Raw genomic sequence first — 27,326 nt, forward strand, 5'->3', positions numbered from 1 at the left:
CTCCAGAGATGGTGACTCCACCACCTCCCTGGGCAGCCCCTTCCAATGGCTAATGACCCTTGCTGAGAAGAAATGCTTCCCAATGTCCAACCTGAACCTCCCCTGGAGAAGCTTGAGGCTGTGTCCTCTTGTCCTATCGCTAGTTGCCTGGGAGAAGAGGCCGAATACAGTACAGAAGTGTCATGTAAGAAGTTAGAGATGGAGGAAATCTGTTATCTCAGGCTTTTCACCTATTTTTTTCACACCCAAGTCTTAAAATTTTCCCTTCTGATGTCTTTGCTAGCCTTACTTCAAGTGATTGCTTCACCTGAGTACTGCATGGGAGAAGAGAGACAATTCTGGTCCTGGCACAGCTTTCCTCACCTGAAGCTACGCTGGGTATTGCGTTGAGCTGGGAGCAGGTGGAAAAAAAAAGGAATATTGGGAAAAAAACATTGAAATGTTGAAAAATATTGAAAAAAAGAATATTGATTCCTCAAAAAACTCATCCTGAAGGGCTGCAAATCACAGAATCACAGAATCAACCAGGTTGGAAGAGCCCTCTGGGATCATTGAGTCCAACCATTGCCCTGACACCACCCTGTCAACTAGACCATGGCACTAAGTGCCATGTCCAGTGTTTTCTTAAATCAGGAGTCCCCATGTAGCACTGGATCTGAGAGAGAAGCACTGCCTCTCCCTGGCAGCAACTCCTCCCTCTCTAAAACAGGAAAAGAATCAGGTTATTCGCAAAGATTTGCTCAGACTTCTAGTTTAATTGCAAGAAGCATAAAGCCAAAATCTGCTCTGTCCGTACGCGTGAGAAAGCAATTTATTTGTCCCTCTCGTTAAATAAAGACACGGAGGGTGCAGACGATGGGAAGCACAGTCACAAGTCAACTGATCTGTCATTTCATGAGCCTTCTCCCCGCGTCGCTCGCCAACTGCCAACGTGGAAGGGGCTCGCTTTAATTAATACCGGCTCTCAGCAGACCACTGGAGGCGGTGGCACTTGTTTTCAGGTCATCTGGTCCTAATAGGCTCACACTGGGAGGTGATTTGTTGCTAACTGACAGCAGAGATCAGTTAATGAGGGCTGAGGCCTTAAAATCCAACGTAACGAACCTCAGGGCTATTCCTATATTATTTGTCATCATCATTACAAAAAAAAAAACAACAAACCCTCAAGGAGATGCTGGTTATTAATCCAGATATTTACAACATAAAAACCACTCCCTGCTCTGCAGGATCTTCTCGTGGCTGCTCTGTGTCGGGAACTGCGCACGCAATACGCGGTGCTGAGGATTATCAGGACAGAAGCTATTACGCAGTAACACACACCCCCGTAGTGTCCCCAACGGCTCGTCTACACGGGGACATCGGTGCACAGCGACTTCACCTCATTGTCACACACCCTAAGTGCCATAGCATGCTCTGCTTTGGAAGCAGACCTCCTTCCAACTTCACAGAATCATAGAATCACAGAACGGTTTGGGTTGGAAGGGACCTTAAAGATCATCTAGTTCCAGCTCCCCTGCCATGGGCAGGGACACCTTCCACTAGACCAGGTTGCTCCAAGCCCCATCCAACCTGGCCTTGAACACTGCCAGGGAGGGGGCAGCCACAGCTTCTCTGGGCAACCTGGGCCAGGCTCTCACCACCCTCACAGCAAAGAATTTCTTCCTCAGATCTCATCTCAATCTCCCCTCTTGCAGTTTAAAACTGTTCCCCCTCGTCCTGTCACTCCATGCCCTCGTCAAAAGCCCCTCTCCAGCTTTCCTGTAGCCCCTTCAGGCACTGGAAGGTGCTAGAAGGTCCCCCTGGAGCCTTCTCTTCCTCAGGCTGAACAGCCCCAACTCTCTCAGCCTGTCTCCACAGCAGAGGGGCTCCAGCCCTCTGAGCATCTTCGTGGCCTCCTCTGGACTCGCTCCAACAGTTCCATGTCCTTCTGATGTTGGTGCCCCCAGAGCTGGACACAGCACTGCAGGGGGGGTCTCCCGAGAGCGGAGCAGAGGGGCAGAATGCCCTCCCTCGCCCTGCTGGCCACGCTGCTGGGGATGCAGCCCAGGACACGGTTGGTTTTCTGGGCTGCAAGCGCACATCTCCACTCGCTGCCCAAGTGGTTTCCTTACCAAAGCCTGTCAGCTTCTCGGGGTGACAAAACTTTGCCAACATCACTCCTCCGTGTCTCCTGCCCTCTATCTGCCCCTGTTGCCAAAACAGAGAGAAGCATTAATGCCGACACCGTGGAACCAGTCACTATCCCTGTGCAGTCACTATCCCTGTGCTGTGCTGGGGGTTGGGAGGCAGGTCGTGAGCAGCAGCAGCACATCAAGAACATAAAGCTTCACTTTACTAATTCACAAAGTGGAAAAAATTCTGAACAAAGGACCAGGGAGGACAGTCAAGCTCTCTCATGCTACACAGTGGACGGAGAACGGCTGCTAACCGAAGCGTTGAGGTTGGTGGGACTCAGAGTGTACTTCAGCTGCCAAAGCAGGGAGCTGGTGTGGACACATCTTCATGAGGTTAGGAAGTGTGGGAGCTCACGCCAAGGCAAGGCTGGTCTGTGTGCACAGTCTGGGTTAGATCTGCAGTGAGGGGATAACAGGTAACACAGAGGAGCAGTGCGGCAGCCAGCAAGCAAGCCACACCAGCACTGTGGCCAACTACCAAGCAGAAGCATATCCAATAGAGCGGACAGTTTCCACTTCAACCCACAAGGCACTTCACCAGCTCTACGCCCTTCGCAGGTGCAAAGCTGCCTGGCAGCTGCAGGAGAACACAGAGATACGCTTTGTGCAGACTTTCTCCTGTCCACCATGGACACGATGTGCCCAACCGCTCACTGCCAGTTCCTAGCCAGGAGCTCCTGCCTCCATAGTTCTCCTAACGATCTGCAGCTTGCTCCAGACAAACATCCACAGAAGCTGTGGCTGCCCACAGAAGCTGGGGCTTGGAGCAACCTGGTCTGGTGGAAGGTGTCCCTGCCCGTGGCAGGGGGGTTGGAACTAGATGGGCTTTAAGGTCCCTTCCAACCCAAACCATGCTGTGATTCTATGATTTTACCTTGTAAAAGAATCTAAACGAGCCCATGCAGCTTTTTCCCATGGGTGAACTGGGGAACCTGGGTACAAACACAGTCTGAGTGCTGACCTCTTCCCGTGGCACTGTCCGTTTGCAGAAAAAATGCCTGGAAAAGGATGTCTGCAGCTTGAGAAAAGGGAAAAAAGTCTTGGCCAGAGGAGAAAAATACAGACTGCTGTGGGATTTTTAATGTTCCAGCAGAAAAGGTACAACCACGTGTTTCAGAGGCTTATTTGAAAACGCAACGTAAGAAATAACTTCCATAAGTTGCTCCTGAAAAATGTACCTGCCTCCTTGGGAATTAGCAGACCCTGCTAAGGATGTCGACTTGTGCTTCTGGGGAACCTGAGTATTAAAAGCCTGATGACTGCCCCACGAGACCACGACTTTAGCAAAGTTAAAAGCTCCTCCCTTACAGATCACTTCAGCTATGACACGAACACCATTTCCAGTGTGAATGCCGTCCACAGGTGAAAGACATCATTTCGAGGATTGTGGTTCTTTCAGTTCAAGGTGCTGACCCACCAGGAGGACATCTCCAAAGGCCTGCCTCTGTTCAGTGTGTCATCTCTCACACTACCACCCTGCAGCCTCCAAGTCACTCTTTTAACTCGGCCCAGGCTAATTCACCATGAGTTAATGCACGTGTGGAGAATCTGAGTGAACCCAGCAGCAAAGCCATGGAGCAGGATGGGCTGGAAACCATCACAGAATCATAGAATGTGAGGGGTTCAAAGGGACCTCTGGAGATCATCGAGTCCAACCCCCTGCCAGAGCAGGACCAATCTAGGGCAGGTCACACAGGAACGCATCCAGACGGGGCTTGAAAGTCTCCAGAGAAGGAGACTCCACAACCTCTCTGGGGAGCCTGTTCCAGGGCTCTGTAACCCTTACAGTAAAGAAGTTCTTCCTCATGTTGAGGTTGAACTTCCTGTGCTCCAGCTTGCATTCATTGCCCCTTGGCCTGTTGCAGGGCACAAGCGAGAAGAGGTTGCCCCTTTCCTCTTGACACCCAGCCCTCAGCTATTTATACGCATTAATCAGATCCCCTCTCAGTCTTCTCTTCTCCAGACTGAAAAGCCCCAGGTCTCTCAACCTTTCCTCCTAAGGCAAATGTTCCAGTCCCTTCATCATCCTCGTAGCCCTCCGCTGGACTCTCTCCAGTAGATCTCTGTCTCTCTTGAACTGGGGAGCCCAGAACTGAACACAATACTCCAGGTGAGGTCTCACCAGGGTAGAGTAGAGAGGGAGGAGGACCTCCCTCGATCTGCTGGACACACTCTTCTTAATGCACCCCAGGATACTATTGGCCTTCTTGGCCCCAAGGGCACATCGCTGTCCCATGGATAACGTGTTGTCCACCACGACCAAGGTCCTTCTCCATGGAGCTGCTCTCTAGCAGATCACCTCCTAACCTGCACTGGTGCATTTTATTCCTCCTTCCCATGTGCAGGACTCTGCACTTATTCTGGTTGAACCTCATTAGGTTCCTCTTTGCCCAGCTCTCCAGTCTGTCCAAATAAGCAGTAGAAGTCTCCTTCCCTTGAAAAGTTTGGGCATGCACGGACAGAGACACCTCAGGGTTAAAATATTTTCTGGTTATGTCAACTGAATTCTGTCAATTAAAAGATAAACATGCTTGGCAACTCAAACCACCATCTCAAAAGCCCTGCAGTGCTACTGTAAGGGAGCAGTTACTTAGTAGGGAAATATATAGATATAAAGCGTTACCCACTGCTATTGAGACAGCACTTATGACAGCTCCCAAGTAGCCCTGGATGAACTTGGATGTCGGAGAAAGCTTTGGAAAGAAAAACAAAACATATTTTCAATAAACAAACTTCTGGTTATTAAAATGCAACCGAGCTTTTTTGTTTATTTGTGTTGTTTTCGTTTTATTTGTTTTAAACCAGAGACAGGTTTAATTTTGTCATATTGTTCTGTGACACATGGTCTGTCATCTAGCAGCGGCAAAAGCAAGGGAAATTGTAGCCTCGTGAGCAAGGTTCAAGGGAATGGAAAATTAATTGGCATCAGAAAATTATAATAATAGCAGCTTAAAGGAAGTATGTGAATGAAATTCAGCAAATGGTACAAAATTAGCATTCTTACACACTAGTGATGAACCCCAAACTCTCCTCACTGAAATGTTATCGCAAGGAGCTGGATGGTTTCCAACTCAGCTTCTCGTCTCGAGCTTCCCACATCCTGAGATGGGATGAATGAAGGCTAAAGCGATGGAAGAGAGCAGGAGCAGCCCCACCGCTTCCCGGCACCACCGCTGGTAGGGCACATAAAGTCCTCAGGAGACGGCACTGTGATCGTGGAGCCGCCTTCTGCTATCGCAAAATCCAGATACCATTTTGCTTTGTGCTCATTTATGCACCAAATGAAACCATTTCATACCAGTTAGAACTATATACTGGTTCAGCTCAAAGGCATTGAGTACTTAATGGGGGTTGGAACTAGATGATCTTTAAGGTCCCTTCCAACCCAAACCATTCTATGAGTAATTTTGAGATCCTCACGCCATTTACAGCTGAGGTTTGAAATGGAAGCCTACACAAGAGAATAGCCAATCTAGAAATTCATCACAGTGCCGACTCCAGAGTTTCTATTAACAGCGAAGAGACAAGACTTATGTTTCCGTGTCAAAACAGACATAACGCGCCGCATATGTTGGGTCTCCTCACCTTTGTCGCGTTGCGGTTTGCATAGTTGACGCACGCGTTGTGGCTCTGATTCAACCACTGAAGAGGAAACGAGAAGAGACAGGCATAAACATAAGTTCATGAAAAGAACAAAAAAATCCACAAATGTGGGAATGCCACGAGAAAACCTGTGGCCCTCCAGACCTGCTCACAACTTGCCACCTCTTTTCAAAGGCTCGCGCATGCCCACGTGATACCTTGGTGCTACTGGTCTTTCTTTTCACCAGCCCCAAATCCATACTATGGTAAGAATTAGCGGTCAGCCCAGCAACCAGTTCATCAGGCATTTATTAAGCTTCATGTTTCTCAAACAAGGGGGTCATAGGAGGCGTCAGCTGAGGAACGGGAGATGAGCGGATGTACCATCCTAGGGATGTAGATGCCACTAAACTGGTATTTCTGTCCACAACTTTTTGGAGGAGGATTTGCAGTGTGGCAGCAGCTGGGGATGAGGAGCACCGCGCTCCTCAAGGGTTTTATCCACAGCAGCTGCTGGCAATTTAAAGAAAATTATATTTTCCGTCCCCAAAACACCACATTCCCAATTCAGAGAGTGTCAGAACCGGACTCCTCTCCAGCTGCAGCCAGAATTGAGATGTGGGAGGGAAAAAAGTGGGGGTGAGGAGAGACAGAGCAAAATGAGGCACTAAAACACAGGGATCAGTCATTGCTGAGTCCACAGCCCTAGAGCATGTTTTTCCTGCTGACCAGCTCTCTACCCTGGAACTTCAGACCTAGCAAACCTTGCTTCATTGTTTTATTTAAATAATAATAATAATTACAAAGTCATCTTGCCAGTATGTGCTGGAAATCTGCCTCAATTTTCCAAATGTGGGGTTTTTTTTGACGCCCACAGCTCACACCTACATCACAGAATCACAGAATCAACCAGGTTGGAAGAGACCTCTGGGATCATCGAGTCCAACCATTGCCCTGACACCACCATGGCAACTAGACCAGGGCACTAAGTGCCATGTCCAGGCTTTTCTTAAACACCTCCAGAGATGGTGACTCCACCACCTCCCTGGGCAGCCCCTTCCAATGGCTAATGACCCTTGCTGAGAAGAAATGCTTCCTAATGGCCAACCTGAACCTCCCCTGGCAAATCTTGAGGCTGTGTCCTCTTGTCCTAGCGCTAGTTGCCTGGGAGAAGAGGCCGACTCCCACTCCACTACAACCTCCCTTCAGGCAGTTGTAGACTGCAATAAGGTCACCTCTGAGCAGGTCCACAGGGCCAGGCTAGAGCTAACCTGAGACGTACATTTTGAGCATCAGCAACAACCACGTCACTGTACCAGCCTGCTCCTATGGGACTTAGTCCTTCTTAATGCAGTAATATGCATCGTCCCTAAATCCTACACTATTTACCCGGATAAATCTCCTTTTCAGAGAGATGTAGACATACTGCTCAGATATCGCCCTTTATCTAGAGTTTAAGTTGTCTCTAGGTTGAAGACCTCCTCACTACCCATTTCTTGACTCCATCGTCTTCCCAGGTGGCCACCTGACACTGTCCTGGGCTTTTTAGGTGATGCCTCTCTAGGCTGTTACTCCTCCTACTTGCATTTTTCACAAAGGGGTGACCCATGTGCCCATCAGCACAAATGGTGTAAGGAAGAGTTTGAGAACCACTTGTCAAGCGGCGCTTGGCCCAGGCGGGCTTCAGTTGCTGGACTTGCTGCTATGACCTCCCTCTCAAGTGGGCTCATTTTGGTTCTGTATTTGAAGTATTCTTTCTAGTTTTAAAAGGATTATTCCATCCTTTTCAAGCTGAAAGCTTCTCCCAGCTACGCTGTGATGGTGGGAATAGGAGCTCCTCATGTAGGCCATTACAAGGCACCCAGTCCAAGCCAGCTATTGCTCCTCACTCATGCAAGAGTAACTTCTCCAAAAGCCACCTCTTTCCATCATAGACGTCTAAAAACAGGCGAGGCAAGTTGCCTTCAAAAATATGAATGAGTCCAGATGACTCCAGCCACCATCCCACTCCCAGCATGTAAAGCCACATGGCCACAACTTACAGCTCAATACACCAAACGACAAGTTACCAGCATGTACCAATATATTCTGGGTTCTGCAGTCTTTCTAACACACTAGGCACATCCTGAAGGGAGGTTGTAGTGAAGTGGGAGTTGGCCTCTTCTCCCAGGCAACTAGCAATAGGAAAAGAGGACACAGCCTCAAGCTTCGCCAGGGGAGGTTCAGGTTGGACATTAGGAAGAATTTCTTCTCAGAAAGGGTTATTAGACATTGTAATGGGCTGCCCAGGGAGGTGGTGGAGTCACCATCTCTGGAGGGGTTTAAGAAAAGACTGGACATGGCACTTAGTGCCATGGTCTAGTTGCCATGGTGGTGTCAGGGCAATGGTTGGACTCGATGATCCCAGAGGGCTCTTCCAACCTGGTTCATTCTGTGATTCTGGGATTCTGGGATTCTGTGATCCCATTCTGCTTTGAATTTCTTAACTGCATCATTCTCTACCATCACTTCCACTGTAGACAATACAAAGACATTTGCAACTAAAAATAAGTCTGAAAATAACTTGTTCTTTCATTTCAGTTAGTGCTGAAATTATACTTAAGTGGCGTGTTTACTATGGATATAACTCGTTCACGTGCACGCTTCCTTCCCTTACCCTTAATTCCCAGAATTTCAATGGGAAATAACACCAACACCTCCATACACACAGACTTTTTTTCCCCAAAGCCCCTGTAGTGCATCAAATGCAGAGGTCCTTGGCTTTGAGATCCCGGGCTATTTTGCATCTCCCTTGCAATGGCATAAATAGCTGGGTGCTGGAAAGCGGACCCAATAGTTTGCTTATAGCCCCTTCCAGACCTACCAAACCTTTCCCTAATTATATTCAGCCACATTATCTCCCATTAACTAAAGCATTGCCAGTGCAGAATAGCCACGTGCATCAGTTTGTCCTCTAGACAAAATTCAACTGCTCCTTCCCTTTCCATCACGTTCTCCACCCATTCAGCCCAGTGTTACCTGCCAAAACACAGTGGATGCCAGAGTCTGGTTGGGCAAGAGAAGACCAACAACCTGCAAGAGAAGAGATTTTCTCATTAGTAAATGCAGTTGGTTTGCTCTTGGTGCACTTCTAGGCATGCAAATAGCAAGCTAATTTCTAATAAATTATCTTCATTTATGGCTTTTTTTCATGATAGTTATTGAACTTCCCTTCAGTCTATTATCTCTCAATTTTCCAGTGGTGAAACTGGGCAACGTAGCTGCCCATGAAAGCTTTGCATCTTTAATTATTGCTTGCAACACACCTTGAAAAGAGTCTGGCAGCAGATACTATCCAAAGATTACTTCATTAAAACCTAATCAATTCTTTAATCCAGGTATTTCTGGAGGATAACACAAACATTGCATAAATGCAAGAGTTCAAAGTCGTTACTCTTGGCAGTGAAGGGGGGTTTTCTTATTTTCCTTTGGCACATCCGCTGTTTCAAGCACAAGAAAGAAATTCGATTTGAACATCTGAAGACAGGAGTGCCACCTGGAAGCACATGTGCTCCTGTTTGGGAGCCTGAATTTTGTTTTAAGAGAAGAGAATTGTTGATGTGTCATACTCCGAGCTGAGAAAACTCCTGCTTGGATGATGGGCTCGGGCTGACGATCGGTGTCTCCCAGAAGCTTATGGCTGCCTGTCCCAGCACATCTGGCCAGGTGCTGCCCACTGCTGTGTGAATGCGAGGTGCCACAGGCTTTGCAAGGTCACCTGTAGCAGCACCCAAGGCCAGTGTATGTTGCCTACTCAGTCCTGAGAGCACCCTTGGGACACGTCTCAATGTACCACATCGGCACACCCTCGGCAATTCTTTAAAGATCCCATCTCTCACACACAACGCGGCACTGCCAGACTCCTTCCTACCTGGTTTTATGGCAATCTTTCCTCTTAAAGCATAAGAAGTTGAAGAAGAGGAAAGGGATGCAAAGCAAGGGACTCCCAACAACAAACATGGACAGGAAGATGAGTTCACAGAATCACAGAATCAATCGGGTTGGAAGAGCCCTCTGGGATCATCGAGTCCAACCATTGCCCTGACACCACCATGGCAACTAGACCATGGCACTAAGTGCCATGTCCAGGCTTTTCTTAAACCACTCCAGAGATGGTGACTCCACCACCTCCCTGGGCAGCCCCTTCCAATGGCTAATGAATGGGCTACATAAATGTCTACATTTATTTTCAGGACACTCATGTGAACTGAAACGTCTCTGAGGCATCTGGGCAAGAAGACTGTGAGTCCAGCAACAAACAGTCTTCTGCACCATTTTCTTGACATTTACTCCTAAGAAGCTGAGAAGAAAGAAAGCTTCCCTGTTAGAACAGGGAGGGCTAAGCTAAAGCCGTCTCTACACATCTGCAGCAGCATCAGTTGAAGAGGAGGCAACTTCTACGCTTAAGGACATAAGAGAGAAATAACAACAAACAAAAGGGTAATAGGGTTGGGAGGCCTGATTTCATTTACATCTTCTTTCCTTTCTCCTCCTCCTCCTCCAGCTTTTCCTCCTACAGCCTCTTGTGAAGTTACAGCTACTCTGTGCGCTGGCTGAGCGCCAATCTGTGCAAGTTACACTAATTTACCGCTTCCATTCAATATGTGGAGCTCGTCATTAATTACTCCATTGCCGGTCTTAGCCAAACGAATTCAACAGGCGATGAACCTCCTCAACCCAGGACTGACTTACGCCCCTGAAGGCAGCGGGTTAATGAGGCTGCGGAGGAGAGGGAAGGCTGCAGGCAGCTCCTTACATTGTGAGCTGAAGCTGAGCGCCGAGAAAAATCAACGAGGAAAATAAATAAATAAAGAAGAGCACCCAAAATCTGTATGACTGAAAGAGGCACGTTTAAATGCAAACTCTCCATATGTGCAAGAGTCTGTCAAGAAATGTACAGTTTCACTTTTAATTACTGTCAGGGGAAAAAATAACTAAGAAGGAAAACAAAATAAAAAAAAAAAAAAGCTTCTAAACACTAGAAAAGTACCAGCTACAAAAATTTAATTGCCTATCAGGTGTGAACGGCCCTTCGTGGCCCCAAAGCCTGGGCTAAAGCCACCGCTCAGGCATCCACCTGATTATGAGGAGGAACTTCTTTACTTTGAGGGTGCCAGCGCACTGGCACAGGCTGCCCAGGGAGGGTGGGGAGTCTCCTTCTCTGGAGATATTCAAACCCCACCTGGACACGACCCTGTGCAACGTGCTCTGGGTGACCCTGCTTGGGCAGGGGGTTGGGCTGGATGATCTCCAGAGGTCCCTTCCAACCCTTAACCATTCTGTGATTCTGTGATCTGTCGGCTCTGAGCATTATGAGTTCTCCTCTTGCAAGCCCCAAGTCCTGCCTTGTGTGTCAGCGAGAGTCATCTGCGACCCCATATTAACACCCAGGTCTTCTCTACGTGCTTCGAAACCTCAACAAGACCCCCCCAGTTTTGAAATGGCTGGGGAAAATAAGGTGCTTAAAGCTGTGGGTGGCAGCTGGGAACAGTAGCACGGCTTCTGCTCCGTCCTCACTGCCCACGACTTGGGCTGAATTTCCTAAATACTGATAAATCTTCCTCCCTGAAGCCTTTCATCCTTGGCTAGAAACAAACCCAGCAAAAAGGCTACAGCCCAGCAGCCGCCCTACAGCACAGGGGAGATAATGTGAGTGGATGGATTTGCTCCTTCCTGGGCTGAAGTCAAGGTGGGCAAACCCAAACTCTCCCTACACTTACATACCACAGAATCACGGAATGGTTTGGGTTGGAAGCGACCTTAAAGACCATCCAGTTCCAACCCCCTGCCACAGGCAGGGACACCTTCCACCAGACCAGGTTGCTCCAAGCCCCATCCAACCTGGCCTTGAACACTGCCAGGGAGGGGGCAGCCACAGCTTCTCTGGGCAACCTGGGCCAGGGTCTCACCACCCTCACAGCAAAGGATTTCTTACTCAGATGTAATCTAAATCTCCCCTCTGTCAGTTTAAAACCGTTCCCCCTCATCCTGTCACTCCAGGCCCTTGTAAAAAGCCCCTCTCCAGCTTTCCTGTAGCCCCTTCAGGCACTGGAAGGTGCTAGAAGGTCTCCCTGGAGCCTTCTCTTCTCCAGGCTGAACAGCCCCAGCTCTCTCAGCCTGTCTCCAGAGCAGAGGGGCTCCAGCCCTCTCAGCATCTTCGTGGCCTCCTCTGGACTCGCTCCAACAGCTCCGTGTCCTTCTTCTGTTGGTGCCCCCAGAGCTGGACGCAGCACTGCAGGGGGGGTCTCACGAGAGCGGAGCAGAGGGGTAGAATCCCCTCCCTCGCCCTGCTGGCCACGCTGCTGGGGATGCAGCCCGTCCTGCATCCTCCAGCCTCCAGCCTGTCCCCACTCTACCACTGCAACCGATTCTGGGGTCAAACCATAAACCTGAGAGCAGAAAGGACGGAGGCTAAAAAGAAAAGCAAACAATTGCAACTCGGGGAGAGAATAAACAGCCCCAGGATTTGGTTGTGTCAGGGGAGTAGCTGCTTTGGCCAGAAAAGCAATGATTCTTTTCAGCAAGACCTTAATCTCTTTCACAACGAGCTAAACCAGCCTGAATTATTTTGCATTAGCTATAGGGGAAAAAAAAACCAATGTGTTTATAGGCAGCGTCGTGTACTGAGCGATGGGCACTAAACCTGTCACTGCAGGGTGTTTAGGTGACCCCTGGACAGTGGGAGCATCGGCGTCGCGGGCGAGGAGCGGCACGGCGCGGCTCTCTTGAGGAAATCCCATCCCCCTATGTGAAATGCAAGCCTCAAACTGTTTTTATGCTTGAGCAGGCTGCCAATTTTGTCACTAAATTTCACAGATCGATTGGCATAAATGTTACATTTTAATTTTAACATTTGAAACGTTTGGGTTTTTTTTTTTTTTTTCTTTTAAATGACAAGAGGTTCCAGTTTATCCTTTACAGCTAGTGAAATTGGGCTCATCTGACAGCTCTCGGCTCCTCTGACAGCTCTGGATTGGGGCCGATTTCATTGTCAATTTGATCGTTAACTCATTTTTGTTTAACCTTTTCTTTTAAAATGCCCCATACAAAGTTCCCACCGAACAACAAATAGTCACAGCCGCGATGATTTCTGCTTTTAGAATCATTACCCTTAAGCAAGGACTATGGCACGGTCCACTGGGTTTAGGAAGATTAAATTGAGCTGATTTTGCTCCTTCAACCATTTTAATACATGTGATGTAGCAGGCTGAGCCAAGAGCTGGTGGCTAAGAGGGATCAACTACCTTCTGGCACCAACTTGGAGCAAAACTCTGTGCCTCGGTTTCCCCATTCGCAAAATAAGGTTAATTAATGGTTCCTGTTCCCGAAGACGACGCTGAGGTTTCAGCATTAGGAAGACAGGCAGAACTCTCTCCCTTCTGTCTTTCGTTATCGAGAGCACCCAAACGCTCACAAACTGCACAATAACAAGCACAAACTAAACCCGCCCTCAGCAATAACCCCACAGGAAGCACTCGCCGTCTTAATTAATCAAAACGAGAGCGCACGACACCGGCCTCGCCGTGCTGGAGCTCGTCACGTTCGGGAAGCGACTTATAAAACATGTAAATGGGGGAGGAAAAAAAAAGTGTCCAAAGCTGAAATCTGAATGTTGCAGAAGTTGCATTTTGCAGGCAATGAGCTCAGCTTGGTCTTCCCTTTCCAGAAGGGAACGGTAAAGCTGAGGATGGTTAAATAAATAACCTCGAGCACAATAATCCGCGGCCACAGGGCAGGTTTTACATGACAAAGGAAAGGTGGGAACCCCATGCCAACGTGTCCAAGGAGGTGTTGGGGAGGTTCAGGTTGGACATTAGGAAGCATTTCTTCTCAGCAAGGGTCATTAGCCATTGGAAGGGGCTGCCCAGGGAGGTGGTGGAGTCACCATCTCTGGAGGGGTTTAAGAAAAGACTGGACATGGCACTTAGTGCCCTGGTCTAGTTGCCGTGGTGGTGTCAGGGCAATGGTTGGACTCGATGAGCCCAGAGGGCTCTTCCAACCTGACTGATCCTGTGATTCTGTAAGGTGGAACATGGAGAGTTGTCTGCGAGTGCTAAAAAAAGGCATTTCTTGGTACTGGCAAACAAAGCGGGGAGAGATGTTAGAATACTTACGATGGGCGTTCCAAAGGGAATGTAACCTATTAAAAAAGAAAGATGAATGTATTTTAATATGCATTTTTGGGATGGAAAAAAATCACATTTAAGACATCGACCAGTTTAGGGTAGAAGCCGCATCTGGCAGGATGGGCTTTGCTCACTTCCACCAGCTCCGTCCCATGGCTGAGGACCTACACCTCATGCACCAAGCATCAGCTAGAGCAGCCTTCTGATTTTTGCTCCATCTCCTTCCCATCCTCTTTTTGTTTTTCTTGAGTTGTGGTCTAAGAGTTTCCCTGAAACTTATAACATCTAGACCCTAAAGCTTACTCCAGTAAACCCAGTGGGTGCCAGTTCATGGTATTAGCACTTCAGAGGGCATCGTGCTGTTGAGCTGGGCTCGGCAGCCAGCAAAAACTCAGATCAGCAGAAGCGAAGGGATGACACTTCAGACCAGGAGCTGCTCGGTCCGGACCAGGAGGAGCAGGATGCTAACGTGGTGCTGACTGAGCTGACCTCGTGGCTTGCTGCTGCGGAAAGGGGGAGATCCTGCCCCCCTTCCCAGGCTCACTCACGCAATCTGTTCCTTCCCTCATGCCAGCTCTGTTGCTCATCAGACCCTCCCACAACCTACCCTTGCTAACCCAGGAGAAAACTCTCCAGCTTTCTCTGCCCCTTCGCCTCTTGTTGAGCCTGGTCCCACCAGGACAACGTGCTGAAGGAGCTCATGAAGCCATCTAACAAGCTTCAGAGCCCATGCCAGTTGAGGAGCAGGACCATGCCACCATAGGTAGGACCTCCCTCTTTCACCATCTGCTTTATCAACCTCTCTGCTAGCGATTTTATACCAGGAGAGCTCAGTTATTTCTAGGTCGGTAGAAAAAAAGAACAAGGTATAAAGCTGAAGAAAGTATATTTGCATCATGGAGGAGAGAGGCACTCCTTTAATCATAGGTATAAGTCAAAGCTCTCTATATTAGAGATATGCTTTTACCCCAAATTTTACTGAGCGTCACAAAAATCAAATGCTTCACATTTTTCCCCTGCTAAGTCTGCCAATTTTTGTGCTAATTATAATTCATTTCGATGACTTTCACTAGAAGGTCTCAGAGCATTTTACCAATATTACTGAATTAAGCCTCATGGCTCCAAATTACACTTGGAAAGGGCAAAGACCTGAGAGGAAGAAGATTTTTTTAAAAATACAGAACAAGGCAGCAAAGTAGTGGGTCCTCATTTTTCTCCCCTCCACCCTCAACATCACCCTTCTTCAAAGAACTGAAGAACAAAACCCACCAACCCTGTTATTTTTCCCCTGTGCCCAGTACTCAGGTGAAGATGTTCCTCCCAAAAATGTGGAAAGGGTCCTAATTTATTTAAATAGGTCCTTTGGGAAAGGACCAAGGCCACACCTGCATCCGTATGAGATCAGCTATTCAACCCACAGCAGAGGTAGCCGTGGACCTGCACATGGCAGAGGGACACCCCAAAGTGGGAAGGAGGAGGCAAGGATTTAATCATCAAGCCATGGACAAGCCGATCCTTCCTGGGCTCCCAATGCCATGGCTATTTGGTACCACCACACATGGAGAAATAGGGCTCATTCCATTCTCTCCTGGAGAGTAAAACCCTAAGCTGCTCGTTGGGCATCAAGCTTTGTTGTTGACTACAAAATTATAGTGATGGATACCTCAAAAATGTCAGAAAAGACACTAGCTTGAGTCCACGTTAAAATATCTGAAGGAAAGGAAAATATTAAGCACTAGATCTCGCATAGGCATTTAGGATCCTAATTCTCCTCACTTGCAAAGGGATTTTGGCATTTGAATTACTTTCTGATCTTGGTCTCCATGTTTACAAGATGCAAGTTAAAAACAGCAGAAAAAAAATAACATTTTGTACCAATTCCCAGTAAAATTAATGATTGCCCAATTGGGACAGACCATACCTGACATTCGGAAAGGCATGAAGATGGTCTCGTTTGTGTCGGGGTGGATGATGGCCTGTAAAAGAGGCAGCAAACAGAGGTGGTGAAGGCACAGGCACGGGCGGCAAGGCATGGGGAAGCCACCACTCAGCCCCTACACACAGCACCTTCAACCAGAGAGTGCTTCAACCGGGGGCTTCACGTGGCTCAGCACCCTCCTTGCCTTCACAGCCCCGACCAGAGGCAGCTATTGCTCGGGAGCCTCCACCAAACCTCCTCCTACTGCTCTTTTCCCCTCTCCTTAAATAATTTAGCATAAGTTAATAACCTAGAAGTAAATAATTTAACCTGAAATATAGAAAGTGGCTCTTTCTTGGTACTACGATGTCCCCAAAGGCCACCCACTGTCCTACGTTAGCCCCAGGGGGGGAAATGCAGCCAACAAAGTTCACTTGGCCCATTTTTACCAATTTTTACATTGAGCCCAGTATGTTGCACCAGTATTAAATGGTTGGGGATGAAAAATAACCCCCCAAGCGATCCGGGACTGCTGAGGAGGAAGGTACGCCACAGATACAAGCCTTACCAAAGAACTGTCAAACTATTTTCAAAAGACTGGAGACAAGAAATCTCTTGACTAGACAGGAAGGAGAAAATGAAGACATCAAAATATATAAATACACACACACAAAAAAATCAGACTCTTTGGTGGCAACAGTGTGCTCTGCATTTACATTTCTGTGGCAAGACAAAACAGCTACTGGCAAAGTCAATAATGGAGAAGAGGACGGCATCGCTTAGCAAAAAAAAAGGGAAAAAAAAGCAGCAATAGTTGAAAAAGAACAATGAAATATTAAAAAAAAAAGTATTACCTGCTTTATTTTTTGAGCTCCCCACAGCTAGAAAAAGAAAAGAGAACATTGCATTTAAAATAACGAGCAGGGTAGTTTTATACCAAACGCCAAATATTCACATTTTAGCTGCTGTAGTAAACGAGCGCGAGGGATTGCGTTAAACCAGCCTCATTCTCTGCATCCTTCTGGGATGTATTTCAAGATCCTTTACACACACCGAGCTCCTTCAGATCCGTGTGGCCAGGAAGACCAGCAAGGCAGAGAAGATAGATATCCTTTCTTACATCGGTAAGAAAGAACAACACCAGCCAGACTTCACGCTCTGCCACAAGCTTTACACATCGAGAATTATCTCGGTAATCGCCGCACGGAGATCTCAAGGTAAATTTAGCACAGGCTCTGCTCGGACGAGCTCCCTGCGGAAATCCAGGCTGGCTGGGGGACAACGGTGGAGCAAGCCCTGCAAGAAGTATCTCTTCAAATAAAACCTGGGTTCAGAATAAATCGCCGCTAGTTTTCATTTTTCCCAAGGGAAACGCACCGAAAATGCTCGTGAAGAGGAAAAAAATCTCGTTTAAAACTCTCACGAGCGCCTACTGTTATTTACTGACTAATTCAGCAGCATCCAAACACCTCAAATCTGGTTCAGCCAGCGGAGAGCTACAAGCACCAAGGAGGAAACATCCTACGTGAGGTGTAGGTAGAGCCAAGGAGTAGGTGCACAACGCCAAGAGATGCTCTGGCATATACATAAACCCGTAGTTTGCCCCCTGCTTACTAAAGCCTTTCCTCCATGAATTACACCTAAATGCAAATTATAAACTCAAAAAAAAAAAAAAATCCCGATTTTGATGTATATAATTCTAGAGATGGGTGAAAAACAAGAACTCCTGTAAAATATCACAACAAACCATTGCTTTTACTATTAAAAACTGTTCTGTTCAGCTCAAGTCTGGCTTCAACTTCCAGGCACCGGCTTGTGCTACACCTCCGAGGTCTATTTTTGTTCTTCACGCAGGTACTCGGAGCTGCTAAAGCCACTCTTTAACCTCCGCTTAAAGAAAAAAAAATAAAAATCAAATTCATCCGAGCCAGGAGACTGGCTGTTTCGTTGGCAAGACGCGTTTGCCAATCTTTGAACCACCCTGTGGCTCTTTTACATCTTTCCAATTTGTCAACATCCTCTTGAATCGAGGACGCCAGAAACTAGACAAATTATTCCAACAACAGTTGTACCCGTGCCAGCCCAAGGGTAGGCTAACCTGATGAGTTCTGCTCTTGCTGTTGATAAATCCGAAGACGGCGACAGCTCTTTTTGCTTGGAGAGCTCACGTTTGCCCAGTTACCCACCAGAATATCTACCCAAGCACGCGTATTCTGTGATCCAGGTTTAAGATTTTATTATTATTACGGCATAAATTAAGCCCCGTTCTGCCATTCTTCTTCCCCTGAGATTTCGTGCCTTCGCCAAATATAAATCCATTAAAACACTGTTGGAATATGGAAGTTACTCTGTTATAAATAGCATAAATTGACCCACTGATCCCAGCAACCCCAGTATTTCACTCCAAATTCAGCTCTCGCTCCAGAATTGAAACTCTGATGAACTCCACCGCGTGCGATGAGTTACTGGAATATCTAAAAGTCACAGTGTGATGCACATATCCACAGGGCTCTTTCCCAAGGAAAACTCCCCTTTTTAAGGAAAACCACTATTCCCCATTTTACAGTTGAAAAACAGAGGTTGAGGGACACAAAGAGACAATCTTTGTGGCTGGTAGAGGCAAGATGTGTCTGCCCTCACCAACCCTAAAATCCAAAGGGTGGGAGGTTGCATGCCCACACAGCTACAAGGGCTTTTCTGATCCTGCCTGTCCACCAGCTCGAGGACTTCATAGAATCATAGAATCACAGAATGGTTTGGGTTGTAAGGGACCTTAAAGATCATCTAGTTCCAACCCCTCTGCCATGGGCAGGGACACCTTCCACTAGACCAGGTTGCTCCAAGCCCCATCCAACCTGGCCTTGAACACTGCCAGGGAGGGGGCATCCACATGGTGCAAATGGAAGTCCTTGAGCTGCAGGCGACCACCCAAAGCATCCCAGTAACCCTGTGGCTGCCCAGGTCTCGCGTGGCTTCGCTGTGAAACAAAAACACGGGATTTTCCTCTCCAACTGCAAGTACCAAGACTAGCAAGAAGGAAGAGGGATGGTTTCTGAGCCAGCGCTATGGCTTTTTTGGTCAAATTATCTAATTTCATTAATTGATCCCAATATTTATGCATTTTCCTGCTGCAGTGCAAATATTGTTAGAACATGCGATTTCATTACTTCTCAGAAAGAGACTTTACAAGATGCACCTGATGAGTCACCTAAAGATTCTGCCAGCTCATTTTCACTTTTTTATCCTCTAATTCATTTTCTGTCTGCAGCATTTTTCAATAGCTCCAGTTCTCTGACGAGTCTTGCCAGGCGGGGGGCTCGTTTCTGAGAGCAAGTCTCTCTTTTTGCTGGGGATTTCATTCACGCTCTCTCCGGCCACCTTCGAGAAGCAGCCAGATTTTGCTCTCATTTACACTAGCGTGAATCCAAAGCATTTTCACTGGAGCACATGGAACGACTCCAGATTTGTGCTCAATTTATGTTAGATGTAGGTCCACGATCTCTAAATACAGTCAGCCCATACTTGGTGGGTCTCCTGTAATAGATGATCACAGAATCACAGAATCAACCAGGTTGGAAGAGCCCTCTGGGATCATCGACTCCAACCATTGCCCTGACACCACCATGGCAACTAGACCATGGCACTAAGTGCCATGTCCAGGCTTTTCTTAAACCCCTCCAGAGATGGTGACTCCACCACCTCCCTGGGCAGCCCCTTCCAATGGCTAATGACCCTTGCTGAGAAGAAATGCTTCCTAATGGCCAACCTGAACCTCCCCTGGCGAAGCTTGAGGCTGTGTCCTCTTGTCCTATCGCTAGTTGCCTGGGAGAAGAGGCCAACTCCCACTTCACTACAACCTCCCTTCAGGTAGTTGTAGACTATGACCTTCCTTTACATCAGCTTTGCTGTATATTACTGGCTCAAAGCTACACAGGGGTTTTGCCACCATTCAAATTTGGGTGCAAGAACCAAACCTGCTCGTACATGGATTTACACCACAGAAGCCCAAAGGGTGAGAGGGCAGGAGTGTTGGAGCACTGTCAACATATTCCACTCTCTGCCCAGCAAGCAGCAATGGACCAAGCTGGTGAAGGGTCTGGAGGGTCTGACCTATGAGGAACGGCTGAGGGAGCTGGGGGTGTTTAGCCTGGAGAAGAGGAGGCTCAGAGGTGACCTTAGTGCAGTCTACAACTGCCTGAAGGGAGGTTGTAGTGGACTGAGAGTCGGCCTCTTCTCCCAGGCAACTAGCGATAGGACAAGAGGACACAGCCTCAAGCTTCGCCAGGGGAGGTTCAGGTTGGACATTAGGAAGCATTTCTTCTCAGCAAGGGTCATTAGCCATTGGAAGGGGCTGCCCAGGGAGGTGGTGGAGTCACCATCTCTGGAGGTGTTTAAGAAAAGCCTGGACATGGCACTTAGTGCCATGGTCTAGTTGACATGGTGGTGTCAGGGCAACGGTTGGACTCGATGATCCCAGAGGTCTCTTCCAGCCTGGTTGATTCTGTGATTCTGTGACAAGCTTCTCCAGCCTGTGGCCATTACAACCTTCCACCAGGATAGATCAGGCTTTGCTTCATGGAGATGTCCTTCATGGACACAATGAGCTTAAAGGTCCTTTCCAACCAAAACGATTCTATGGTTCTATGGGCGTGGAGGAATTGGCTCCAGGACCATTCGCAAGTGCTCCCAGCACCAGCATTTCAGCACGCTGAACTCATGGATTTCCATCCATCTTTCCCAGGATTCTGGTTTTTCGATATTTTTTTCAAGGAAGAGCTACTCACCACTTTGCTCACCACCTACAGCAGATAGCTTTAAACCCCTGAACTCAGGAACTGAACTCAGTTATACAGAAACATTACATGCTTATGACGTTTGAGGAAGGGTATCAAAGACTGCCACGACCTAAAAAGAACCAAAGCTAAGGAGCTAGAGAATGGAAGAACTCTTGGGGAATATCTATGATCCTTGGTTGACAGGACATTCATTAGCAAAGTATTTATTTAACGAATATATCCAGCCCAAATCTATTAGCTAACACCTGCCATCTTAAGATATTCTTAAGAGATTACCTTCCCTCCTAGTAAATACAGTAAGATTTCAAGGTCCTAGACTCAAAGATGGGATTTTTTTTCCTCTCTACACAAAGTTTCACCTAGATTAGAAAACCGTGTTTACAACTCGTTCAGCCTTGTTTACAGCCAGCTCCAACGTTGCTAAAAGAAGCAGCCAGCTCTACCCTACGCGAGTGCAGTCGGCTGTATCCAGCCCACCTACTACATCGCTGAAGTTGGCCTCGGGTGTCTAAGGCCAGGAGAGCACTGACAGATTCACACCACCTACTCCCTTGCGTTGCCAGCAACCACCTCCCTACAGTCAATGGAGACACAGAGGCAGATTTGATGTCGGGAATCTGTAATAGATGCTCTGACGCTTCCCTCACTCTACTGCACGCACCAACAGGATCCAAGTCCCTTGCATGATACTGTAGTAGACATTGAAATGAACTTAAATCTGTTGGTGTGTGCTCTGGATATGCCACGTCAGGAATAACTCTATGGAGGAAAGCCCGTTCTCATTAACCACACATTAAACATGCATGATGACAAGGCGCAGTTATTTTGAAAGAGCTAATGAGGAGTCACGTGGTAGGTGAGCCCTACGTATAACAGAGAATACAACAGTTGAAGTTCTGCAAAGACTAAGTGGCCTATCTGTGTTAGACTTTGCACCAACATCACTCACAACAGTTTGCAAAGTTCCCCTAGTAAAGACAAGGTCAAAGAGGAAATCCTCAGAAGAATGAGAATTTTTAGTTATTTTATTGCACAGAATCAATGAGGTTGGAAGAGCCCTCTGGGATCATCGAGTCCAACCATTGCCCTGACACCACCATGGCAACTAGACCATGGCACTAAGTGCCATGTCCAGGCTTTTCTTGAACACCTCCAGAGATGGTGACTCCACCACCTCCCTGGGCAGCCCCTTCCAATGGCTAATGACCCTTGCTGAGAAGAAATGCTTCCTAATGGCCAACCTGAACCTCCCCTGGTGAAACTTGAGGCTGTGTCCTCTTGTCCTATCGCTAGTTGCCTGGGAGAAGAGGCTGACTCCCACTCCACTACAACCTTCCTTCAGGTAGTTGTAGACTGCACTAAGGTCACCTCTGAGCCTCCTCTTCTCCAGGCTAAACAACCCCAGCTCCCTCAGCCGTTCCTCATAGGTCATCTGTCGTTCATCTGTCCAGTCAAGCAGAGACAAGAGTTTCCATCTCAATATCTGCTCATCCCCTTCCCGCTTCATCAGGGAGGTTCTCACCCTTTCACGACACCCCGCCTGCACCCACGAACTCTTTAATAAGGTAACAGCCTGGAGTTTGCACCCCATCAGAAATTGCCAGTAGTTTCACACTCTGGGAGTTGCAAGGTTTATTAAAGCAAAGCTCAGATTATCTCTCCCACACTGAATTCCAAATATTGGGTGTCAGGAGCGGAACGTGTGATGCAGCAAAGCTCATTCTGAGGAAGAACAAGCTGCTTTCATGTGGAGGGACAGCCTCCAAAACCAGGTGTGCTTTCCAGTAATCCCAATTGCTTAAATGATATGAAACCAGAGAAAAAAAACAAAACAAACAAACAAACAAAAAAAACAAAAAAAGAAAAATAAAGAAAAAAGAAAACCTTGCTCAAAAGACATAACTTACTGTGCTTGGAAAATTCACTGAGGAACACTTCAGACCAGGAAGAGGAATCTGGCATCGCATTAGTGTCAAGTGACAGTGATGACTCTGAACAAGTTTTAACTTCACTCTAGATCCCTTAATTGGTAATCAAATGGCCAGAGTAAGACACTGGAGGTGTCATCCCCTCTAACAGATGTCTACAACATACTAAACACCTACTGCAGCAAATTCTCTGGATCTCCTTTATGTCAGTGGGCAGAAAACAGGCGGTTTGGCTATCACAACTGGATGACCAGTACAGGCTGAACAACCTGCACTCCAGCAGTGTTTGCTTCTCTCCGCTGACTTTAAGATGGGACCTACATGATTAGTTCTGGCTCAGACTGGGTCTGGCTTGAGATTGCAGTCTACAACTACCTGAAGGGAGGTTGTAGTGGAGTGGGAGTCGGCCTCTTCTCCCAGGCAACTAGCGATAGGACAAGAGGACATAGCCTCAAGCTTCGCCAGGGGAGGTTCAAGTTGGCCATTAGGAAGCATTTCTTCTCAGCAAGGGTCATTAGATATTGGAAGGGGCTGCCCAGGGAGGTGGTGGAGTCACCATCTCTGGAGGGGTTTAAGAAAAGACTGGACATGGCACTTAGTGCCATGGTCTAGTTGAGATGGTGGTGTCAGGGCAATGGTTGGACTTGATGATCCCAGACGGCTCTTCCAACCTGATTGATTCTGTGATTCTATGTAAAAACATCCCAAAGTGTCAAGCACCTGCAGCTCGTACCAACTTCAGCATGGCTTGCAAAGATACAGTTTCTTTAGATTACAGTGGGAATTTGATGGAAGTTGAAGATTTTATGTTAGAACATTTAGGAATCCCAGAGTTAAGCACTACACCTTCTCCAAATGCATCTCCCACAAATCTAGCTGAGCAGATCTGGTCCTTCCCCAGGGCCACCAGCTTGAACCAGAAGTACTCCGCAGCAGCTCCACTACACCCCGTCAGCAGAATTAGCTCATTAATCTTCATTATAAGGTTAAACATGCTGGAAAACTCACATGATCCTTTTTGCCAGCAGTACCGTGGGACACTTCCATTTGAAACTGCTCCTCGCAGCCCCTTTGGCAAGAAGGTAGAGTCTGCAGCAAATGCAGCTAGAGAAGAACATCCATCCATGGCCTCTCCGCTGAAGCCCCACTGGCTGAAATAGGAGGTCCATCCAAGACAACAGGCGCTTCTCATTGATATTATTTCACTTTTATTTCACTATGCTTCTGAGGTTTTTTGTTGGTTTTAAGTTTACAGAGTGATGGATGAAGATCTCCCAAGTGCCCCCTGCATTGCACTCTCCAACACATCATCCTCTCTTAAAGCACCACGTTTTTCCCTACTGCCTTCCTAGTTATTAAAGACATTTCACAGAATCACAGAATCACAGAAACAACCAGGTTGGAAGAGCCCTCTGGGATCACCGAGTCCAACCATTGCCCTGACACCACCATGGCAACTAGACCATGGCACTAAGTGCCATGTCCAGGCTTTTCTTAAACACCTCCAGAGATGGTGACTCCACCACCTCCCTGGGCAGCCCCTTCCAATGGCTAATGACCCTTGCTGAGAAGAAATGCTTCCTAATGTCCAACCTGACCCTCCCCTGGCAAAGCTTGAGGCTGTGTCCTCTTGTCCTAGCGCTAGTTGCCTGGGAGAAGAGGCCGACTCCCACTCCACTACAACCTCCCTTCAGGTAGTTGTAGACTGCACTAAGGTCACCTCTGAGCCTCCTCTTCTCCAGGCTAAACAACCCCAGCTCCCTCAGCCCTTCCTCGTAGGTCAGACCCTCCAGACCCTTCCCCAGCTTGGTCGCCCTCCTCTGGACTCTCTCCAACACCTCAACATCTTTCTTGAAGTGCGGGGCCCAAAACTGGACATTTGTGGTGCTCAGTCCACTCCAGGCAGCATCCCCAGAAAGTAACATGAAAACAAATAAGTATCTATCTATTTTTTGTATTTCACTAAAACTAAACACCAGCATCAAACTCAAGGCAGTTTGGTGCAGCCCGACAGAGCTACCACGCATTCTGCTTCGCTCTCCACCCGTACTTTCTCTCCCAGGAGTGCGATCACTCATGCTTTGCGTGGCTTTCTCCCACTTCTCTCCAGCTTCAGTCCCAAAATCCCACTTCTTGAAAAGTGATATTTAGCGTAGAGACAAATGCACACCCCAAGCTCCAGCCAAAGCGTTCAGTTAGGGCTGAACGCTTTTAGCAAGATTTATAGAGTTGCAGTGGTGGAATCCCAGACCTTTTGGTTCCACATTTAATGTCACCTGAACGTCTGTAAAGCTGGCTGATGTACCCAACCCTACCCGCTAATACATATGGAATCTGATGTCTGGCTTTACTAATAAACATGGAAAAACAGGATGACATAAACCACTGTCTACACTTGGTCCTCAGTAGAAAATCTCACCAATGGACCTTTTACAACCCTGATCCTAATAATCTTTATGTCAAAAAGGTTTTAGCTCTAAGGAGATAAAGCTCAAACGAGCCAATGCACGGGATAAATCACAAAGGACACCTACACATTTTCTGCCCTGCACCATAAGTCAAGAAAAGAGGCCACTGCTCTTCTTGGATGCCAATGGAAGGCTCCATCCCCATCCCAAGTATCGTTGAGTCACAGTGCCACGAGCTGCTGCCCATCTGCAGAACCATAAAGCCTTCGAATAAATCCCCACGTCGAAGAGCATCGGCTGAGATACCTGCCTGCGCCGCAGCCCTGCAAGGTGAGCACCTTGGCCCTGGGAACCGGACTGGAAACCATGAGCAATTCCAGTGCAATACACGGATTTACACTGATACAAAACCCAGTGTAGGTGGAAACAGAATCATGTCCTGACTGATAAAAAAAGATAGCGCTTAAATAACACTTTGCAGCTTTGCAGCACTCAATAAATATTAACTAATTAATCCTCATTCTACTGGAAAGACTGAAGCAGAGTAAGAAGCACTCACAGAAAACCATCACTTGCACCAGGGTTGGAGAAGGACTTAGATGCTATTACATGGTTTAAAGTACAGCTTTGGAAACCAGGCTTGCTAATCCAACCAGGTTGCTCAAGATCAGATTTGTTTCAGTTTATTTTAGCCATATGGAGCTTGTGAATCTAATCTGATTTGTAATCTAGACGTGACTTTAGATAAACTCTCTTAATCCTCAAATGATGAGATGAAGCAAAGCCGGTTTGTAACTGAGTAAGAGCATCAACAACAGCATTCAGCACGGTGTCTTTAATGTGCATTAACCTACAACACTTCTGCCCAAGCTCCCCTAGGTGCCTTTTGTCCTCTGATGGTCTGGAAATGATGCCTAAAATGTTTGACCCATCTTGGGTCTAGTTAGTGCCATGGTCTAGTTGCCATGGTGGTGTCAGGGCAATGGTTGGACTCGACGATCCCAGAGGTCTCTTCCAACCTGACTGATTCTGTGATACTGTGTCACAAAGAATATTTAGATTGCAGAAGAGAGAAGGTCCAAGCTCAGCCCTGGGACCAGCAAACAGGCTACTTTCTGGCAAAGAAAAGGAAGCAGCAGGACAACGGATATATCTACGGTTGATCGTATCCTGCAAGAGACCAGAGGGAAAAAAAAAGTACAGTTTACTGCAAATGGACCTCTTCGCTCTTTATCAACACTGTTAAGAAAAGCTATTATTCCCCAAAAGGGATGCTGTTTAGACTCTGATAGATTCATTGTTCTCTGCTGTGTCTGGGACAGCATGAGCGGCTCTTCCCGCTGCTAACCTGATTGAAGGGAGAACACAGTAATAAATACATGCCCATTAAGCTGGTGAGCCTCTTTTCACTTCACTGATACTAATGGGGAAGAAATGAAACAGTTTCAAAACAGCAAGTTGCCAAAACCGCATTTGGAAAGGCTGAAGAGTGAGAAGTCACAACTGACACACCACGGTTCATGCTCCGCCAACGCTCGCAGGAAGGGGCTGGCTGGGGAATAGCAAGTGTCTGTCTCCAAGGGACAATTTCAAAAAGCTGCATTTTCCCCTCTCACTACAAATCATTCACTTTGGGTTCATTTTTAATTTATTTTTTTCCCCTTCAACCACCCTCTTACGCTGAAGGGGTGAAGCTTTCAGGGTGGAGTTTCTAAGGGTACAAAATTGGGTAATAGAGCTGTTTCACAGCTCTCTTGTTTTCTAACAAATAGATACTCACGCATCTTAACATGCATGTACAGGTAAACACACAGTCAAATGATTTTTCCAACAGTAAATCTAGGGACCTATGTTGGTCTAGATGACCTCCTGGGGTCCCCTCCAGCCTGAACTACCCTATGATCCTACAGCAGCCAAAGAGGAAGATCCAGATGGATCAAAAAAAATCTAAACACCCGGTGTCTCAGAGCTACAAGGATTTTAGTCAGCAAAAGATCCACAGCTCAGGATGTTTAGTCTTGGTCTTATGAAACCTGGATTCATTTTCTACCTCCATCACAGACTTACCTCAACTTCAGCAGCTCAAGCTGGTGTATGTTTGTGGTACCACAGCCCCACCATCCCTCCCCATCCCATCCCATCCCCTACATCGTACAGACAACACAGAGCAGACAGAAAATACAGGGAGCTGCTCAAGTCAGAAAAGGAAGCATTTGGGGAGTGGGGGAAGGGAGCTTTAGTTTTTATTAAGCTCAGCTCTCTGAACCAGCTGTGCCAGTGCAAGCCAGCAAGGAGGTGGGAACACATGGCCGGGAGGAGAGGAGGCAGAGACGTGGCAGTGCTGCCTTAGATCAG

At 47.4% G+C, this 27,326-nt stretch overlaps 1 protein-coding gene across 1 annotated transcript in view; it reads right to left on the reverse strand.

Moving 5' to 3' along the window:
• Positions 1 to 27,326, reverse strand: part of SFXN5 (sideroflexin 5) — a 114,254-nt gene that overhangs the window by 52,580 nt on the left and 34,348 nt on the right. Inside the window, 6 exon segments of the mRNA XM_068402913.1 lie at positions 4,802 to 4,867; positions 5,760 to 5,816; positions 8,775 to 8,828; positions 13,910 to 13,935; positions 15,843 to 15,897; positions 16,694 to 16,720. Of these exon segments, the coding sequence (XP_068259014.1) occupies positions 4,802 to 4,867; positions 5,760 to 5,816; positions 8,775 to 8,828; positions 13,910 to 13,935; positions 15,843 to 15,897; positions 16,694 to 16,720 (285 nt within the window).

Source organism: Nyctibius grandis, chromosome 6, assembly GCF_013368605.1.
Source record: "Nyctibius grandis isolate bNycGra1 chromosome 6, bNycGra1.pri, whole genome shotgun sequence".
Taxonomy (NCBI): domain Eukaryota; kingdom Metazoa; phylum Chordata; class Aves; order Nyctibiiformes; family Nyctibiidae; genus Nyctibius; species Nyctibius grandis.